The sequence below is a fragment of the Pholcus phalangioides genome, unplaced genomic scaffold, assembly GCF_987345545.1.
Source record: "Pholcus phalangioides strain wild (caught in Gottingen) unplaced genomic scaffold, Ppha-v1.0 ptg000011l_1, whole genome shotgun sequence".
Classification (NCBI taxonomy): Eukaryota; Metazoa; Arthropoda; class Arachnida; order Araneae; family Pholcidae; genus Pholcus; species Pholcus phalangioides.
Window position 1 is genome coordinate 54,530,406 of NW_028301604.1, and position 12,768 is coordinate 54,543,173.

The 12,768-nt window shown below is 33.9% G+C and overlaps 1 protein-coding gene across 2 annotated transcripts in view; it reads right to left on the reverse strand.

Moving 5' to 3' along the window:
* Positions 1 to 12,768, reverse strand: part of LOC149080575 (nuclear pore membrane glycoprotein 210-like) — a 158,571-nt gene that overhangs the window by 42,769 nt on the left and 103,034 nt on the right. For both annotated transcript variants that reach the window (XM_089239711.1, XM_089239712.1), the window contains 2 exons: positions 12,141 to 12,252; positions 11,207 to 11,269 (listed from right to left, as the gene is read on the reverse strand). In XM_089239711.1, the coding sequence (XP_089095837.1) occupies positions 11,207 to 11,269; positions 12,141 to 12,252 (175 nt within the window). The remainder of the gene's footprint in view (positions 1 to 11,206; positions 11,270 to 12,140; positions 12,253 to 12,768) is intronic.

Here is a 12,768-nt window from a genome sequence, read left to right on the forward strand (position 1 = left end):
AAGATTATGGGTTGTTTGATTTAAACCATATATATAAAAGTGGCCTAAATATAATTTTTTAACTTGAAAACATCATATTGGTTGATCATTGGCCAAAATTTTTCATTCTTACCACATTTTCTACACACACATTCTGATGGTATATCTTTAAATTGTATAAGATGGTATTAGTGGTTTTTTTCAAAAAATCTCATAAAAATGGCCTGAATATTTTTCACATAAAGTAAGTATGTTATACTCAAGTTATATACAGTACCAAAATTTCTCATTACTTCTACATTCTTACTAATCTCATTCTTACTACATTTTCTAACCTTGCTCTACATTCTGATGCTCTATCTTCAGCAAATTCATGAATGAGGATTGCATCACACATTTAAATACGGTAGTGGGCTGTTACACATCTAAATATGTAACAGGCTTTTGGTTTTTTTTCTTCACAAAGAAGCTGCAATATTAGTGACTTCACCATCATGCTAAGGGCAGGTGGTCATATAATCAATCTAATAAATACACCAGCTGCCCCTAAAGGATACCAGTTAATTGCCTCAAAGACATTTTCATTTTCTTTCCATAAGTCATTGCACATTTTGTACTGTACGTTACCACCAGGCTTAATATTCAATGTTTTTTATTCTTTCACCACTGCTCCTTATTAATCAAGGTTCTACTGTAAGTGATTTCTGAAAAATAATCAGCTAATATACAGAATAATTATAATTAAAATTTTTAGAGAGATTTAGATGGCTTTTTTCTCAGCCAGAGATATCAAGGAAACAGTTATTTTCCGGATATTATGCTGAGGTGAGCTCGGAAAGAAGCCCCGGAAAGTCGTCCCGGCGGAGACGTGATGACTTTTCTTTCCGAGCTCACCTCAGCATAATATCCGGAAAATAACTGTTTCCTTGATATCTCTGGCTGAGAAAAAAGCCATCTAAATCTCTCTAAACCGTCCCACCCGGGGGCCATTTCCTGAAGTTAAGAGAGGCTACTAATGCCTCTACTTCAGCGCCTCACGACACAGTGCGTGAAATTAGGAAGGCAGATTCATGTGTCTCCAGTGGTGTAGATGGTAGCATGCTTGCCCGGTATGCAAGAGGGCCTGGGTTCGGGTCCCGGCGGAGACGTGATGACTTTTCTTTCCGAGCTCACCTCAGCATAATATCCGGAAAATAACTGTTTCCTTGATTAAAATTTTTATTCCAAAACACTATAACATAAGAACCATTGGTCAGAATGACTTGAAAATTTGCATGAATACTCTTGAAGCAATGGAATTTCATTTTGGAGGAAGAAAAAGAATACTTATAAATATACAAGTGGATAATGCTGTACTTGGCCAGCTATATAATCTACTGTGCCACATATAATATCTGCACTTCAACAACATCAGTGTGTATAGATAGCACAACTTTTATCAAGATGCACATTACAACAACAGCAAAGCAGCTGCTAAAGAATCATCTTGACTATAACAGGATGACACGACACCTGGCGCTACTTTCACCTGACCTTAACCCTTGCAACTTTTGACTTTGAGAGTAACTTAAAATTTTAGGTACAGTGGTCAGATTGCAAATTTTGGTGAAATCAAAGCACATCATTATGATGACATACATGCTACTGAACAAGCATTTTTGCATTTCTACCTCATATCCTGTTAGATTGAAAGAATTATGTATTCATGCTCAAATGATGTATATATTATATTAATGATTGTATAATTTGTGTAATTATCAAGTTAGAGATAATATTTGCCTGGTTATATAAACCCTGATTTATCTCATCGGTTAGCACTAAAGAACGTTTTGCAATATGTTGTCACTACAAAATGTTTGAGTATTGAATTTACAAATGGGAATGTATTTCAGGGTTTAATAGGATATTCTGATAGTGATTTTGCAAATTGTAAAGACACAAGGATGACGTCACTCTCCGCTACCCGGAAAGTGAAAGGACATGGGTTCGATTCCCCGCAGGGGCCACTGAATTTTCTCTCTTTCCGGAATATATCTTCGCAACAGCCAGTTGTTAAAAAAAAAAAAAAAACCTTCGTAAATTGTAAAGATACTAGAAAATGTGTAACAGGTTATATTGTATTTTTATGTGCCATACTTATATCATGGAAGGCAAAGCGATGAAATTTTGTTGCAAAATCTACAATAGAGGCAGTATATATAGCAATGGCATCTTTGTGTTGTGAAATTATTTGGTTAGATAGAATAATCAAAGAACGTGGAATAGAAAATTTACCAACTCCTATCATGTACTGTGATTCAAAAAGTGCTGTTGATTATTCAAAGAATTATATAGAAAATCATGCAAATAAACATATAGATAAAATACCATTATGTTAAAGATTTCATTGAAAAAGGTGTCATTAAAATAATAAAAATCGAGAGTGAATCTAACATTGCAGATATATTCATGAAGCTATTGGCAAAGATTCAATTTCGGAAATTTTGAGATGTCAATTTTGACAGTTAAAATATGGTAGTTATATATATTTCATAGTTATTTAAATAATTTAATTTAATTCAATTTTGGTAGTTATATATACTTCGAATGATTTGACCAAAAATGGGAGGATTGTGTTAGATTGAAAGAATTATATATTTACGTATTTTTGCTCAAATGATGTATATATTATATCTATGATTATACTTTGTGTAATTATAGAGATAATATTTGCATAATTTGAATTTGTTTGAAGAGACAATGACATACACTTATGACACTTTCTAAAAATGTATATGTAAATTAGCAATTAAACGTGACACACACATCGCTCATTATTTTTCAATCATTGTAAGCCCAAGGGATTCCAGGAAATTTTCCCTTTTTCATAGTAGATTCATAGATCAGTAGTTTATTGAGAGGTAGGAGGTTCAGTAGAATATAGTCTGACTGTTTTTATTAGCATTTACTATCTTAATTTATTATCTGGCTTATCTTGTGCACTTTATCCAAGAAATAAACATGTTATCCACTGATGTTACTCTGCTGTAAGTCATTGGACTGGAAATGAACTCAAGATATCCAAAACAAGGTGGACAACACATTTAACATTTCTTACGTAAGTTATAGTTGTTTAATGACTTCATTTTTGTGATGTTCCTATGAATTGTGAAATCATGCAATGCTAATTGAGTTACCATTTTGCCCTGACTTGCTATCATTTCCATTTCTGCTAGTAAATTTTCCACATATTGGATGAGTACGGCTTTGTCTATTTTTCATTCTTTAGTATTTCTTTCCCCTTCACTAATGAAAATTCCATTGCTTCAGGAATATTCATGAAAATTTTCAAGTCATTCTCACCAGTGTTTCTTATTTTACAGTGTTTTGAAATCAGGATTTTAGTTATAATCACCCTGTATATCGTAAATCATTGCTAATTAATTTTCATTAATTATGCTTTATTAAACACATTGTATTTACCTAGGTTTTATCACAGTTTTTATATATATACAAAATAGCTTCCTAATTAACCATAGTGAAAATAGCTGAAGAAAATATCTCTAACTTATTATATGGTTAATAATAACATATATTAAGAATTTTCAAACACAAAATAATTCCCCAAGTTAAGTTATTTGCAATTAAAATAATTAAATTGCAAAAGTTAGCGCACAGTGATACCTCAGTTTTCGCCAATAATCCGTTCGAAAACAATCAGCAAAATCCAAAACCGACGAAAACAGAGGAAATTATTCCCATATGAATCAATGTAAATCCAATTAATTTGTTCTAGACTCTCCAAAATAATGCAAAAAAATACATTTTATAGAGAATAAAAATATAGTGTTTAATATACTAAAAATAATAAATTATTATTTTTAATATTTTAAAAATGAATATAAAAGACTAATGTAAAGAATAAATTAAAATTTAACATGAAATTTACATTTTTGTACCTTTCTGAAGATACTTCGAGGTGTATGGAAGATGGCGAGAAGAGGGGGAGGAAGAGAGGGTGTAGATATATTGTTTGGAAGGGAGAATCCCCCTCAATAAGGACCTTAGGTATCAAGGCAGTATCTAGGGTCACTTCCTGGGGAGCTATCCGAGTTCACTTGAATTCAGACATTCTTGAATTTTTGGCCCCAGACTTATCCAAACTCGCACCTGCGCTGTGCCTAGTAACATTGTGCCTGCCAGTGCACCTTTCAATTTTTTTGAACCAGCCTCTGCTGTGCTGGCCTTAAAATAAGGAAGTACACTGGCACTCGTACGAGGCATTTTCTTAATGAGATAGGCATACAACAGTTTGGCCTCCAAAACAAAATTGCCATCTAATTGTTTTTGATTGATCCAAATTAGTAATAACTGTTTAATATCTTCAATTGCTTGCAATCTTTATTTTGTTAGCACATTCAAACCTTTCACTACATTAGCCTTCTTTATTGCTTCTTTTTTCCCCATAATGGAACCTATCGTGGATGGCAACATCCCATACATGCTTCCGATTACAGAAATCTTAATGCTACTCTCGTATTTTTCAATGATTTCCTTCTTCAACTTGATCGTGTTCATGGCCTTATCATTCAAAGAGCTGCTGGCTCTGGAAATTTTCTTTGGTTCCATGGAATTATTTGGCTAGATGCACAAGATGATGCTCACACAACGAGAAACAAGGCACACTGAGCAGGATAATGAAAATTAGCAACAAAGTAAAGTGAGCACATTGACAAAATTCGAGACAGCCGACGAAAACGAGACAAATTTTTCACGGAAAAAATCGCAGAAAACCGGAACCGATGATAACCAAAATCAACAAAAACCAAGGTATTACTATATTTGTTAAAATGTTAAAAAATATTTATAGATTAATTAAAATGAAAATAGTGTCAATTACATTAATAAACATTTTATGTTAATTAATTTTATATATACACATTAGAAGTTTCAATGGTTTTTCAGAAAAATTTTATTGTTTCTGATGTAAATGCTATAAAAATGGGGAAAAAGGGTTAATTTAAAATAAAATAAAAAACCCTGGTTTTCTTTGGTTTTTTCCAAAAAAAAAGTTTTTTATTAACCCTACAAAGATTTATATATACACTGGTGGAAAATAAAATCCCAACACCAAGAAGAAATTAGTTTAGAGGAATGAAATTTAGGCAAAGCGCAATTGGCTAGGTAACATTTATTTGATTAAAGTTTCAAGGTCACAGGTTTAAGTAAGCGTGAGAAGATTCATTTCAAATGTGAAATGGTGGTACATTAATAACCACTGTAGTCCCCATGATTGCAAATGCAAGCATGCAAACATGCATGCATTGTGTCATACAGGTGTCGTACGTCATTTTGTAGGATGGAGTTCCATGCCTGTTGCACTTGGTCAGTCAAATCAGCAATGGTTAATGCTGGTTGTGGATGACGCTGGATTTGCCTTCCAATAATGTGCCATAAGTGCTCGATGGGAGAAAGATCTGGTCATCTCGCAGGCCAAGGTAACATGTTGACACTGTAGTTGATTCATTGGGTGACAGCAGCAGTATGAGGACGAGCGTTATCCTGTTGGAAAATACCCCCTTGAATACTGTTCATGAATGGCAGCACAACCGGTTCAATCACCAGTCTGACGTACAAATTTGCTCCTGCTCTCATAGGAAATCGCTCTCCAGACCATAACTCCTGGTGTAGGTCCAGTGTGTCCACGCCGCAGACAGCTTGGTTCCAAGCGCTCACCTGGCCTCCTCCTTACCAATGTACGACCATCACTGGCACCAAGAAAGAAACAGCTCTCATCTCGGAACACAACAGATCTCCACTCCGCCCTCCAATGAGCTCTAATTTGACACCACTGACATCGCAGATGGCAGTGATTTGGAGTTAGTGGAATGAGCTGTCCCTCAAGTAATTGATTTGTTACAGTTAGCTGTATCACTCTAGGGACAACAGAAGTTCTAATTTCTGCTGCAGATGCAGTACGATGTGCTACAGCCATGTGGTGAATACAGCAGTCTTCCCTCTCAGTAGTGGCCCATGTGTGGCTGGACCCCAGTCTCCATGAGACACTGCCTTCCCATGACTACTGCTGCCAACAATTATGCACAGCGGATACATCCCTACCAAGTCTTTCCACAATATCGCGGAAAGAATATCCACCTTCTCGTAGCCATATTACACAACCTCGTTCAAACTCGGTAAGCTGATGATACTGCTTTCTTTGTCTCCTTAAAGGCATTCTGGATTCAAACATATCTCACAATGTCCAATTTGGACGATAAATAACGCTCTCTCTCACGAAGTTTACATCGCGTATTTAAAGCAAACGTGAGTTGCATGGTCATGTAGTGCCACTATGACCATAAATTTTAATTCATTCTTTACATTAGTCTTTTATATTCATTTTTAAAATATTAAAAATAATAATTTCTTATTATTTTTATATATATTAAACACTATATTTTTCTTCTCTATAAAATGTGTCGTTTTGTATTGGCGCTACTAGCGCACTCCTATTTGTTTAGTGCGAAATTTGAATACGGGTCATCTTTCAGATGTGCGAACCCGCCTCCCAAATTTCGTTTATCTAGCACAACCCCTTCTTGATGTTGGGATTTTATATTCCACCAATGTATATAATCAAGATTCTCACTTTTTTTCAAAGTTGGAGTGTTCAAGTCCCACTCTCTACAATGTTTTCTTTCGTCAACTCTGAGATGTTAGTATTGAATATCCAGGTTATTTTATTTAATTTAGGCTGGTTTTTCACTCTTTTCCAGTAAACACCAGTTATGGCAAATGTCATAGCCAACTGTCCATTTCATGATTGATTGCTTTCAATGTTATCTCTGTGTCATTCATCTTTGTACTTTCACTTAGTTTTGAAGATGATATCTATAGATTCCTGTTGCATATTTGTGTTTATAACCTTAGGTGGTGCCACTGGAATTTTTGTATGTCTATATATATCCTGTGCAACCGTGATGTGGTGCTCTTTTTCATTATGTTTTTGCCTCGCTTTTCATTATGCCTTTCGTTGTGATGCTTATGTGTGTTCACGTGTCAGTATGTTTAACTGCACAGTGGTTTGTTTCTAATGTATTAATAAGTTCGGACTAAACCTCTGTTGTGTTTTCCTACATACAATGGTGTTTAATGCTTCCTTATGACCGCCTTACTACCTGGTCACTTCAATTCCTTAAAGTTGCTTTTTTGAGAATTATGTGATATTTTTATATTAAATTTGATCTCTATATATACAAATTTATTATACTGATGCAATTTCTTCATAATTATTATTTTTATTTAAACAAATATAATAAAAAGACTTAACAATTCATTCTGGATCATTTCAGAATGAAAATTTTTAATTGAATAAGTTTTATGCAACATGCAGAAATAGTGAATAGCTGCAGAAAATTCTGAGGATTAAATTAGATGCAAGACTTGTACCAGCATTGGGATGTTCAGAAAGTTTTCAACTGTGTTTCATCTTTTAGTGATATCATCCAAGTGAGGTGATGGCTTCTCGATTGACACTAAATCACGGCAAATTAAAATGTGTGCTAATAAATGCCAGAAACTTGAGTAATAAGAAAGATATTTTAGAAACTATGATAGCTGTGGAGGGCCTAGGTCTTGTAGCCTTTACAGAATCTTGGGCAAATGATAGGGATAAATCTTTCTTACGCACCTCAGATCTATTTCTTAGAAAAAGTATTGTATCCTAATAGGAAAGGGGGTGGAGTCTTGATATATGTGAAATCATGTTTGAAGGCTAAAGAGTGTAACATGCAAAGAAGTGATATTGAAACTATATGGGTTAAGCTTGAAAACAAAAGGCATCATAAACTTATTGTAGAGGTTTGTTATAATCCACCAAATAGGGATCCAAACTCCATCATCAAACTTCATGATGAAATTTCCTACATGTGTAAGCATAAGAGGGTTGTCATATTAGGGGATTTCAATTACCCGGGTATCGATTGCGAGAACCTTTCAGCTAAAGATTAATATGAAAGAAACTTTCTTGAGTTTACTGCTATTTTGGATTCAATTCTCACTAGTTCCGAGGATCTTGTTGAACATGTTTCGGTGGGAGCAAGTTTTCTTCCAGTAATCACATCATGTTGTTAGTTTTCTCTGTAACTTTTCTTCTAGTGAAGTTGATAACAAAAGACTGGTTCCTTGTTTTCGGAGAAGTAACTTTGATGTTTTGAGAGAAATGTTAGCAGGAGTTTTCAAGGCAAGACTGGTTGGAATCACTCAGGGTGGTAAATCAATGGGAAGAATTTAGTATGAAGCTGTCATCTGTTTTGCACGACGTCATACCCTTTGTTCTTAAAAAGCGTGTTTGTACATCGTGCCTCCCTATGGTACATGGATAGTGTTCGTAATCTTTATCTTGAAAAGAAAAGAGCATTCAGAGAGTATAAAAGTGGATGAGGTATAACCTGTCATTGTCCCTTTTGATAAAAGAAGGGCGTTGAAGAAAGTGATAAGAGATAGTAAAAAGGAAGTTGAATCTAGGTTGGCAGATAACATTGACTTTGACCCAAAATCATTTTTCACTTAAGTCAATAATGGATGTAAGGGGAAGAGTTCACCCCTCTCGATAGAAGAGTCTAGGGTAGAGAGCAATGCAGGTAATGTAGTGCTTTAATGACTTTTCTGCATCATTTTTTAATAGAGAAAACAATATTGAATGTGCAGGTGTTGCATGGGGTAATGAAATCCTCAATGATATTCAGGTGGAAGATTTAAAGGTAATAAATCTCCTAAAAAATGTATGTGCAAGTAAAGCATCAGGACCAGACGATATCTATAATAGGGTCCTCAGGAAATGTGCTAATGAATTGTTGGGACCATTTGTACAGATATACAGGAGTAGTGTTGCTGAGGGTATTGTCCCAAGGGATTGGAAGCTTCAAAATGTTGTTTTAAAAAGGGTAGTAGAGAAACTGTGTCAAATTATTGTCCAGTGAGTTTGACGAGCTCCCTCTTTAAAATTTTAGAAATTATTATCAAAAAGCAATTGGTGAAGAGGATGGAAGATGATAATGTATTGTCTGATAATCAGCATAGGTTCAGAAAGGGGAAGTAATGTGTAATTATACCCTTCTTTGCTTCTATGATCATGTGACTAAGGCTTTGGGTATGGGCATTAATGTAGATGTTTTTTACCTTGATTTCCAGAAGGCATTTGATCTGGTCCAGCATGGTAAACTCTTGAAGCGTTTACACAAGATTGGGATTGGGGGACAACTTGCTGAATTAGATAGAATCATGGTCAAGAGATAGGTCACAATGGGTTATGGTTAATGGGGAATTCTCTGATTGAACCAGTCACAAGTGGAGTTCCTCAAGGAAGTGTCCTTCGCCCAATACTTTTTCACTTTTTATCGATGAACTCGATCAGGTTATCGATGGGATTGTTAGCAGTGACGCGAAGCGAATAGGGGGTAGTCTGGAAGCAAAGCGATAGGGAGTCACTCCAGACCTAATTAAACAGGATTGGAGCATGACGTTCAGCATTGACAAGTGCATATTCACTCATTTTGGTTCGAACGACCCACATTTCTCTTACGAGTTGAATAGTGTTAATATCCCAGATGCAACTAGGGTCACTGATTTGGGAACTCTCATTGATGAGTGACTTAGGTTTCTGAACATTGTTCAGCGATGATCAAAAAGTGAATAAAATTCTCTTTCCCCTAAAGTCATTCTTCCGCTTTTCTGAGGTGTAGTTCCTCCTGCACTGGAGTATGTTGTAAGGTTTTGACATACCTACAGAAGAACATAGACTTGGTTGAAGGGGTGAAGAGAAGAGCTACATGTGTCCTTGTTGGTGCACAGGCCTTGAATTATGAAGAGAGATTTCATTTTTTGAATATGTTCGTATTGGATGAATGCAGATGTCTGGGAGATATGATCGAAGTATTCAAAATTTTTAATGAGATGGATAGGATGGATCATGAATTATTAATACACCATCAATCGATTACTTTGCCAAGGGAACACCATTATCTATTGGTAAGGGACAATTCTAGGTTGTGGTGTCGCAGGGAATTTTTCTCTAATAGGGTTGTTAATAAATGAAATAGCTTATTCCCTGAGTAGTTAATTCTAACACAATTGACACATTTAAAAAGAAATAGGATAAACATGTTGGGGTAAATCGAGAAGCTATCCATACTTAGAATAAAACAACCATAAATATTTTTTATGGGCATTGTATAATGTTTTATCATATATATATATAATTATTTATAATTAAATTTTTAATTGGGTTGCTGTATTTTTTAAATATATGACATCCATATTTGTTATGGGCATCTTTTTCTCAGCCACCTCATTCAGAATTTTGCCTGTTGTGGCCTTGTATTTAAATATAAAAATCCCAATTTGCGGTAAAAATTTTAATTCACAGAAGCATCATTGGCCCACTGAAGTCGTTCATGCACACAGTTCAAAGGGAATTTTGCAATAAATTGATAATTCTATCAATTGACATTTGTTTGTTTTTGATCCCTTCAAAACTTTTTGACTGGAAAATAGTTAACTGATACAGATGCTGCCAAAAGCCTCATAGGTGACTTCTGCCTCTAAATCAGCTACGTTCCACAAGGATCAAGTTTTGAAACTGACCAGAAAAGATGGTTTAAAAATGTGAAAAAAAGAATGGAGATTACTTTAAATAACAGAAGTCAAGTATTTTTTTTCTGAATCAGTTCTGCAAAATACTGCAAAGAACTTTCTGGGCCCCCAATATGTATTTCATAATATGTAAGCTAAAAAGATTTATGCTTCAATAAATTATTTTTTTGGTTCAAAATAACAATTGAGAAAATTAATATAGCAATTATGAAACATACTCACCAATCATTTATCTAAAATGAAAAATATTATTTTAATAAGGATGAATTTTTTGCAGAAATAGTTTTAATTCCTTTTAACATCTTTAGTTCAATTAGCACAAATTACTTATACAATTTGGTGAGAACACACGTGAAAAACATAAAATATATTAAATATGATTATAGATAAAATATCATAGAAATGAAAGAATTGTATGATAGAAGACACTGACTAGAAAAATCAGAAAATTTTTCTCAGCCTAATGGATTATTTTTACTAAATTTGGAAAAAAAATTTACTAAAAGAAATTTCTGTGCAGGGAGCATACAAGTTAGCTATGAATAATGAATAATAAATATCAAGTAAAATGAGAAACTTCATAAACAATACTTACTATTGTAACGTATAGGGTCTTTAACAATACTTATGTCAAGAAGACTAGGATGATCTGGTGTCACTAAAAATAGATAGACTTAATTAAAAATAAAAATAGAAAACCTGGAATATAATATTGAATATAATAAAAATACAAGAATTGTGGAAATTTTTTTATTATTAAGCATCCAAAGTAATTACAGCTCATAAAATGATGTAATAATGCAAATTAAGTACTGAAGTGAGTTTTTTCTTTGTTTTTTTTATTTAAAATAATGAATTAAATAGACTAGAATATATAGAGTACCTCCCCCATAAAGTTAAACGTCCAAGAAGGTGCCTCCAAATAAGATGGAGCAATGAGATCCGAAAGATGGCTAAGTCAACTGGATGGCAAAATCATCAGACAGAGTAAAATGAAAAAATTTATAGGAGACCTACATTGAGAAGCGGATTGAAAATGGTTGATGTTATGAGTCCTATGTAGCTCACGGCATTTCAAATAGCTGATGCTATCATGTGAAGAACATAAATAATGAACAGCTGAGATGTCATTTATAGCAAATTTGTGTATTTTAACGATCAAGAGGAAAAATTCTTTATTGAGTCTAAGCTTTTGCAAACTCAAAAAAATTTCACCTTTTTTCACAAAAACTTATTTTCATTATGAATTGCAGATTTGTTTTTGATATTCAAATGCTCCAAAAACATCTTTAGAGAAATAACTGATAATTATTATTTAACAATTGTTTTTTTTTTTCAAATTTAAGAGCAAATTCCATCAGTGTCTAAACATTTATGTTACTTATATTTACGTTAGTAATATGAATATTGTTTCATTATGAAAATGAATAGAGATCAGTTTTAGAAAGAAAAAGTATATACCAATAATATTAATAATTCTGCTGCATACATTAATAGTAACCCATCCATATTGTTATAAGACAACTTACAGTTTTCATAATAACTACTAGGATGTAATGGCCATGGTCGAGGACCACCTTCAAATGCAATATCTTTAAATGCACCTAATGGCAGGACTCCAACTCTGACTGGATGAATAGCCTACTCGAAAAAAAAAAATACTAAATCATTTTAGAGTTCCCTCATTACAAATTTGTGTATTATATATTCATGACTTTTTGTGCACCAAATGGCAAAAAAGTATGAAATACATCTTAAAAGGACAGATAATGTATCAGTCGGGATCAGGACCATAACTAGATATTTTGCTGCCCCCCATCACTTTAAAATTCTATAATTTTATAACATTGTTCTTTGTTCCCACCTAAAGCTATCTTTTCTGCCTGGGGCAGTTTACCCCTCTTCCCACCTCTAGTTCCGGCCCTGCTTAGGATGACAATTTTTTTATTCGGCCATATATTTCCACAGTTACTTTAGAAAATTATTTTCTGTAATTTAAATGTTATTGTATACCTATACTGAGTTTGTCTTTGACCTTGACGCATGAAGGGAGGGTTCATTTTCCAAGGAGGGGAAATGGAGGGAAAAAGAAAAAAAACTTGCTAAAATAGTGCAAAAGGTGCCAATGGAAAATGCCAATCTTCTCTTTTTCCCTGC